This window comes from Fragaria vesca, linkage group LG4, assembly GCF_000184155.1.
Source record: "Fragaria vesca subsp. vesca linkage group LG4, FraVesHawaii_1.0, whole genome shotgun sequence".
In the NCBI taxonomy this organism is placed as follows: domain Eukaryota; kingdom Viridiplantae; phylum Streptophyta; class Magnoliopsida; order Rosales; family Rosaceae; genus Fragaria; species Fragaria vesca.
The window spans coordinates 10,768,070-10,776,736 of NC_020494.1; the positions used below are offsets into that span (position 1 = coordinate 10,768,070).

The 8,667-nt window shown below is 38.6% G+C and overlaps 1 protein-coding gene across 2 annotated transcripts; it reads right to left on the reverse strand.

Moving 5' to 3' along the window:
- Positions 1 to 5,208: 5,208 nt before the first annotated feature.
- Positions 5,209 to 6,393, reverse strand: LOC101301960. Of its 2 annotated transcripts, none has more exons than XM_004296769.1 (5): positions 6,247 to 6,393; positions 6,001 to 6,155; positions 5,844 to 5,908; positions 5,662 to 5,751; positions 5,209 to 5,553 (listed from the first exon to the last, which is right to left on the reverse strand). In XM_004296769.1, exons 1-5 carry the CDS (start codon positions 6,351 to 6,353, stop codon positions 5,491 to 5,493), a joined length of 480 nt encoding a protein of 159 aa, XP_004296817.1. In that variant the 5' UTR covers positions 6,354 to 6,393; the 3' UTR covers positions 5,209 to 5,490. The 2 variants fall into 2 exon arrangements, with proteins under 2 accessions (XP_004296817.1, XP_004296818.1); XM_004296770.1 differs by having other exon boundaries at positions 5,326 to 5,553; positions 5,633 to 5,751.
- Between the last annotated feature and the right edge of the window lie 2,274 nt (positions 6,394 to 8,667).

The following is an 8,667-nucleotide window of genomic DNA, read 5'->3' on the forward strand; positions in this document are numbered from 1 at the left end:
ATCTGAAAGAACACACACACACACACACACACACACACACACAACCCTTCTCCACAAAGGATGCCCTTAACTTAACTATTGTGCGAATTTCTTTAATTTGACCAACTTTTCGATCATATTTTCTCATCTTAATCGTTCAGTATCTAGGTGTATATGAGTAGATCATCTCAGCAAAAATTCAGCTAATTTGGTAATCGTTAAGTTCTAAAAAATGTACGAAATCAATGAACAGATTACATATGTTCAGTGGCGTGGCCACAATGGGGTGAGAGGGTTCAATTGAACCCTCTGACATTCATGCCAAAGGCTGCAAAGCTGTGATTCCTGTGAAGACTGGGGCAATATATATATACACTTCAAGACAATATTTGGACCTTTTGATAGTTGTTTTTATATTAATTATTGCCTACATTTTTCCAAGTCTTGTTTAATCTGGGTAAGATTCCACCCATGCGACAAATAAGCTCTTATCCCATGATTTTTATCATTTTTTAAATACATATATTGCTAATCAATGTGGAGAGAAGTTCTCCTATACAGATTTACTATCACCTATGTCTTTTTTACTCTAATTAATACATGATTTACAATTTACTTACGTTTACAATTTATTTGTTCTATCATTTTCTCTTAACCATTTCTAGCGTAATTTTGTTCTTTTTTCTTTTTCCTTTTTTGAAAACAGTGTAATTCAATACAATACGTACTTGGAAATATGAAAGTTTTTCTTGAAAAATATTTAAAAGATGACATTTCAAGTATTGATGTAATAATTTTATACATTTTTTGTTATTTAATAAAAATTATTCATTTTAGTATTCTTGTCTAAACACTGACCCTTCTAGTGATCATTTCTGGCTACGCCACTGCATATGTTAAACCTGAACCATTCGTGTTCTTAATTGTAAATCACGGTTTTGAATGCCTTAACAATTACTAAATTAGCTGAAATTTTGCAGAGATAATCTAAAATATTGAACGGTTAAGAAATCCGCACCATAGCTAAGTTAAAGACATCCTTACCTGAGAAAAATCATATATATATATATATATAGGGCCGTTCCAAGACGGATGTCCGCACTACCCGGCTCTTCTCTTGTCGGATGAACATCAGAGGCATCCCAGACGACAGTATCATGAGAAGAAGGTCAATGCGATCTCTGGAACGAAAGTCTAGGCAACAACTCACCCAAAACTTGAAGAGCGATCAAGGTTGGCTTCAAACTTGTCGCCATCGAGTTGACCAGCAAGAGTATCAAGGTCTGCTATCCGTCAGCAAGAAGAAACGGCGTGATCGACGCTTAATCGTGGAGAAATCAACAACGTCCACACTTTTAGGGCAGTGCGGACGTCCGCTTCAGAACACCCCTATATATATACAGATTTTCTCAGGTGCGGATGTCCGCATTTATTCTTAAGATGCGGATTTCCACTTTACACACATTTTTTAATCGAATTTTCACACATCTCCATCGTCTAGTCTTTAGATACTAATGTATAGATCATCTCTGTAAAATTTCAGCCAATTTGGTTATTATTAAGACACTTAAACTCGATTAAACCAATCGATGAACATATTTTTGTCGAACTTGAACCGTTCATGTTTATAACAGAAAAACGCCAGTTTTGAGTGCCTTAATGATAATCAAATTGGCTGAAATTTTGCAGAGATGATCTATACATTAGTATCTAAATACTAGACGGTGGAGATGTGAAAATTCGATTGAAAAATGAGTGTAAAGTGGAAATCCGCAACCGTAAAAATAAATGCGGACATCCGCAGCTGAGAAGCTCTGTGTGTATATATATATATAGGATTTTTCTCAGCTGCGGACGTCTGCACCAATGGTTTTGGTGCGGATTTTCATTTTTTCACCACTTTTCGATCAAATTTCCTCATCTCCACCGTCTAGTATCTAGATAATATTGTGTAGATCATCTCTGCAAAATTTCAGTCAATTTGGTAATCTTTAAGGCCCTCAAACGGACTGAATTCTGTCAAACATGAACTGTTCATGTTTATAACAGAAAAACGAAATTTTGAGAGCTTTAACGATTATCAAACTGGTTGAAATTTTGCAGAGATGATCTACATAATATTATCTAGATACTAGACGGTGGAGATGAAGAAATTCGATCGAAAAGTGGTGCAAAAATGAAAATTCGCACCAAAACCATTGGTGCTGACGTCCGCAGCCGAGAAAGGCTATATATATATATATAAAAGAAGACCATGAAAGTTGGTAGAGGGATCGCTCCTCTTTGATAAGTTAAAATATAAGAAGACCATCCATATTCAAACAATTAGAGGGGGAGATAAAATCCAATCCAGAAAGAGATTCCTAGTTACGTTAAAAGAGATGAACCCTGAAGTTAGAGAAGTTTTGCAATAAGTCCGAGAGGACTTGTATCAGATTAGGGAATGCGATAGCAATTGATAGATATAAGGAGGGGTAGTTTTTAAGAATTCACAATAATGTATTAAATCAATATCATTGAATATACGTTCTTTAAACGAGGAAGTTGAGTTTTTTTTTTTTTTTTTTAAAGTAGAAAAGAGATAGTTTTATTGATCAAAGATTATGACGACTAAAAGGTCAATCATGAATTGTCCGAAAATCATACATGCAGATAGATAAAAAAAATCAACTATTCTAGAAATGGAAAAAACAGCCTCAAGAGGAATTAGATCACCTCCTTTAGAGAAATGAAAAGTTCTAGAGTGCTCCAATGTCTGCTGCAACTTCATATCAAATGATCGAGGTGACCAATTTGGCCTAGGATATATCAAAAAAGAATCTTCAACTGAGTTCTGATAGGTTCAGCAACATATACTTCTCTCCAGGGTAATGCATAGTCGTAATATCAGAAGTCACACTTCTCTCGAATGTTTCGAAAAATCTTCATTTTCGGAGTAGCAAATCTTGTAAAAGGAGACTGCAAGTTGAGCTCATGTGACAAAACAGTTTAGATTGGTCTAACAATGAAACATTGTTCGAGTACTTGCTTGGCTTATCAACATGTTCTATTTACATAAGCGGCCTCTATTGCTAAGCGTCTCTTGCAACTTGAGCTTATACACAATTTCCCAACTAGTCAAGTGAAATTTTTAGTATTGGTGTCTCTCGAAAGTTATTATTCATCCGATGGAAAAATTACACAAGAGCACAGGAAGACTGTCAGTCTATATTGCACAAAGATCTTGGTAGATAGATAATATGACTTTGAAATACGGTGCAAAGAATTCCTCCACTCGACCCTTAATTGTCAAGAGAAGAATCTACGTCTAGTCATATATGCTTGCATTACAGAATTACCCTAGCTAACTCGATAGCTTTACTCACTAACGTCACCTCTGCTGCAATGTAGCTGGGAATGTCTAAATTTGAAGGACAAGCACGAAAAATAGCTCTATAACTACCAACACTAGAATCACTTTTCCACGCCCATTTGAATTTGTCTTGATCCACCCTAGAGGAGGATGCCAAAATAACCTTATCTTGGGTTGCATTGAGCATCAAATGATTTCACAGCAAGATCTTGAATGAAGTTGTTCATAGAGCCTTTAGCAAGACGACTTGCTGCTTGAATATGATCTTCAATTAGATGACAAATCATGGATACATGAATTGCCCCATATATGCCCCCTATCAAACCTCATCTTATTAATTGCTTGCCAAATGAACTAGTGTTATGGTATAACAAAGAATCTAGTATTCCTTTAAGCGAGCACTATGATCCTCAAAACCAAACCCAAGACTATTAATGAGTTAGGAAGAGCACCAGGTTTTAGAATGTAATCCCTACGAGTCTGTGTTGAAATGGCAAATTAAAGGTAGGAGAAACACCCAAAGCAATCTGCTTCATTTTAGTAAGAAAATGAAACCTTGTAGGTGAGCAGGAATCATAGGATGAGCACAATGAGTAACACTAAACCATGTGCTAAGACAAGTTTTGATTGGTCTAACAATGAAACATTGTTCAAGTACTTGCATGGCTTATCAACAAGCTTTATTAAATCAGCAGCCTCTATAGCTAAGCCTCCCTCTTGCACTTGAGCTTACACAAAATATTCCAACTAGTCAAGTGAACCTTCTTTTCAGTAATGGTGTCTCCCCAAAAGTTCTTATGCATCCCATAGAAAATATGCATGAGCACTGGAAGCTTGGGAGTCTACACTGCACAAAGCTGGCCGCAAATGATGCTTTGAGTTTTACTCTTCCAGCTAAACCCCTGAACTAGATTAGATTTACTTTGTTTAGATTTTAAGCGTCTGAAAAAGATGTAGAGTTTTTGCGAGAGTATTTGCCAGGCAACAATGTATACTATTGTGAATGAAAACTAAGGTACTACCCACTATCCACCCTGAGATTTTGCATTGAGCTTGAAGATCTACGTCGCAAATGCCAAGAATGTTAAGAGACACTTGTTCCACTAAATCCAATTATCATGAGCTATTATCATCTTCTGCACTAAAAAACTGCAGTGCAATAGGATTGAGCAGAAACAAAAGGCCACCCTTCTACTGCAACTTACCTGTCATATAAGTAATGTGACAAATAAAGCCTAAGATGTCTGAAGCAAGAAATCTTCAACTGAGTTTTGACATGTTCAGCAACATCTATTCATGCTGATGATAAAAGTTTGAATTACATTCCAAACCTGAGGTCTTCCTAAAATTATAAGCAAAGAGATTAAACAACTTCTACTTTTTCGAGTGCATAATAATTCAAAATCACAGGGTTCTAAATGTGTGTACTTACTACTCTCACATATGGATTGGGTATAACTGATTCATTTCAAGCTTGCGACTTCTAACAATGTAGAGAAAATTCACAAGACCAATAGTCAGTAGTTATTTCATTTCTGATTGTAAATTCTATTCTTATTTCCTCTTCCATACCCTTTCACGTTCTAGTCTATTTCTACCCACCTACAGAATTTAATAGTTATTCTGGACACTAAAATCCGACATGATGATATGGGAATGACAATCGAAAGCATTGAAATGGTTTTTCCAGATTCCCAAACCAACAAAAGAATATCCCTCATCTCCCTCCTCTCCCCTTTAGACTCCCTAAAGACACTATCAAGGTCAGCTATGTCAAATGAAAATGAAAGCAACTACCGAAAACATAACTGCAAAGAATGAACACTTGCGAACATTTCTAGCAAGTGATTAGAGATCAAATGATTTAACTGCCCCTAAACAAAGTATCAGATTCTACAAGCACAAACATGAGGAACACTTCTTAACCATCTAACTGAGAAACTAGTAATACATGTCTCAATGGAGAAAGTATACTCTGCTGCCCTTGATTCTAATGGCTAAAGGTAGTACAAACCAATGGAATTCAAGTGTTTTTCTGTACCTTGTACTGGCAAAATGATGTGGTATACAAGCCATCAACTACAAACTTCTTCCACAACTAGCTTTCTGAAGCCACCATCCACTTCCAGGCACCAAAAGTATATCACAGTATATTCCTGTCACAATTTTATCTTCTTCTTTTTCGGCTTTTTGACCACAGCACCCCCATTGTCCTCCACTATCTGCACCACATAAGAATTCGGCACCAATTCAGCAAAACAGACAAGGAGAACACAATGAAACAAAGTAAATGATAAATACCCATCAATGGCACATTTCTCAGTAGCAACCTTTTGCTTGTTCTTCTTCTTCTTCTTATTCTTTTTCTTCTTCTTAGGCTCAGAGATTCCCACATTTTCTACTTCCTCCTGAAGAGGGTCCTGCACATTTGTACCCATAACATCAAAAACCACTCAAAAATACAACCTTCAAACTCGAAACAGCGAAAACAAATCCGAAAAGTTAACATCACCTCAGACTCAGAGTCACCAAAGGAGTTGACATGTCGTATTCTTCCTTGAGAATTAGAGGCTGCACCTTTTTATGTCCCAAAAAAAAATCCAATCTTTAACAAAATATCGATCAAAATAATCAAAGACTACATTTTGAGTTAAGTTTAGGGTTTTCACTTGCAAAAACGGTGCGTTTAGCGTCCAGAACAGCGCGCTCAACTAGCTGTGGATTCATGGAGCCCAATCCATCCGGATCCTGCAGCTTTCTTTCTAGAAATTTCGCCAACGCCGCCGCCTTATTCGTCGTCAACGGACCCCCTGGATGAGCCAACCTATAGATACACACACGTATATGTATATGTATACATAATCAATAGCAGAAACCACAAAAATAAAACCCTAGAAAATCAGGAATTGAATTACCTGGGTTGGGATCGAGGAGGAGGTAGAGATGGGAGAGGAGCGAATTTGCTGCCTCGTAAGGCCTTCTTCTCGTCTTCGGTTAACTCTTCTGCTCTGTTCTTCGCCATTTCCGTCGTGGTGCGGATGTTCCGGCTCCGGTTTTTTGTGTGTACAAGTTTTTGAAACTGATTTGCTGCCCCTTTTATTATTGTTGCCCTTTGGTTTTACTCCGGCGTAGAGTTTTTTTTAAGCGGTAAAAAAACTTCCTTCTCAAGGAGGATGAGTTGAGTTGACCCAACCCTTGTTTGACCACTCGTCGAGCAAGTATATGAAACTCCATTTCAAAAGAAAAAAAAAATGTAGGAAGTGGCATGCACCTTGTTACGAGTTATGACTGTTTCAACGAGGCAGCAAGTTTTTTTGCTTCGTTAAATAGTCACACCTTTTCGTTGCAGGGTGAAATTCGAGTACAATGGGAAAGTAGATAGATAAATATTTTATAGCTTTATATGAGCTTTAACTTTCTGTTATATCACCATGTTTCATTCAAAACAAATAGAATAGCTAATGATGCGTTATTTGCTAAATAATTCTTGCTAGAATATTTAAGTGATGCAGGGTGTTGATACCCAAAAATGTAAGACTGTCTTTATTGTAAGTCTTGAGTTCAATGATCAAGCTTAAATCTGATACGAGGCATGTATCATCCACGTCCGGATCGTTTGGCTCGAGCGAATTGAGGCTTGGTGCGAAAGGAGGTCACGAAAGGCACACGGCATGACACGCCCGAATCTACACAAGGCCCATCCGGGAGTCAGGCCACGCTCGGCTATGCATAAGCCTACTTCCTTTATCTTATCTAGGATCTAGGACTAAGGAGGCATGGCGTTCTCGTTTATACCCAAGCCTACCATGCCATGACATGCTCGTTTATGCCCAAGCCTAGCCACGCCATGACATGCTTGTTTATGCCCAAGCCTACCATGACATGTTAGTTTAGGCCCAAGCCTCCCTTTATTTAGGACGAGGGAGTCAAGCCAATCATGCCATGTGGTTTCTCATGGACACGGTTCAATAACCAATAACCACATGCCCGTCCCATTTCATACATGTTTCAACACACGCCAAGCACAGTTGCACACAAGCATCGTGTGTAACCCATCTCATGGCACGCGGCCAAACGTGGACCCAAGACACTAGGCCAAAATGGGGCTTACTAGTGGGTTGTGGTGTGGAAGGACACAGGAGTTTTACGAGGCCTATAGAGGCCAAATGTCAAGTGTCCGAGACGTCTTGGGAGTCGAGGATCAAACTTGAATTTGAGCTTCCCGCGCATAGGCATGTAACGGATACCTCATCTCATCATCTCATCACCCAATGTCTTTAGACATAGGATGCTAACCTCACACCTCACAGATCACCTCAGACCAAGTCACCTTAGACCTGAGCACCTGCCTCCACAACTTTCACCTTATAAGCTTAAGGCAAACCCAAGGCCATGTCTTGTTTGAACCCGTTAGCCAAAAGTAGCTTGGTAAGAAATCGAGAAGGGATGCTTCAGAACCACTGCCACCTTTACGTTTTTTTAGCTTAAGGCTCGAACGATGACAATGAGAAAGGGGACTCTGACCTTTGCTAAAATTAGAGAGTCACGGGTCACGTTTTACCCTTAGGCTTCAACCTACAGTTTTATTTAAAGGGAGCTATGGTGGGCTTGAGAAAACAGACACACGCAAAAAAAAAAAGCCGCTACCAAGCCCCTCATGCTCAACCAACCCTAGATCACCACCACCATACCCATCCTCTAAACACCTTCAGACACACTCTAGATCACCACCACCATATTTTATAATCCCTCACCTACATTTGATGAGCATGCATTCCGTTACACTTGCAAGATCCTAGCTCCCACACCATGCGCACTACTAAGTCCTCTCAGTATTGATATTACACGCTCGGAGCCTCTCCATCACAACAAAGTCTATCTTAGGAAGACTTTGGGCCTAGTCTCGCAACCCTAAAGGGGAAGATCGGATCACCAAGCCCAACAACGGCAAGCTCCTAGATCCGCATTCAATTTCTACCTCAACACAGGGTCTCTTGATATTGTTTTAGAGTGTCCTTATACTATCAGGTTTGAGTTTAGTGTCCCACAGGGTGCCTTTCTAGGCTTATCTTCAGAAAAAAAGAAAAAAAGTTTGTTTTCTCGGGTATTCAGTAATACATAAGGATTATGTTAGTGGATTACTTGTCTGCTAAGGAATTTCTGTATGGGAGGATTCTTAGGGGATGGTAATAGTATAAATACAAGATGATGGTCCCTGCTCTCTCTATGATAAGATATTCAGCCCATATACGATATATAAACTTAGAGAACAACATAACATAAGCATCGAAGAATTCTCAAGCCAAATGAACGCTATGGCAATTCAGATTAGTTCA

Excerpts from the sequence above, each read along its gene's own strand:
- LOC101301960 (XM_004296769.1), bottom strand. The coding sequence starts at position 6,353 with ATGGCGAAGAACAGAGCAGAAGAGTTAACCGAAGACGAGAAGAAGGCC. Across the intron at positions 6,156-6,246 it reads CCTCCTCGATCCCAACCCAG|GTTGGCTCATCCAGGGGGTC; the intron begins GTAATTCAATTC and ends GTGTATCTATAG. Across the intron at positions 5,752-5,843 it reads TTGGTGACTCTGAGTCTGAG|GACCCTCTTCAGGAGGAAGT; the intron begins GTGATGTTAACT and ends ACAAATGTGCAG.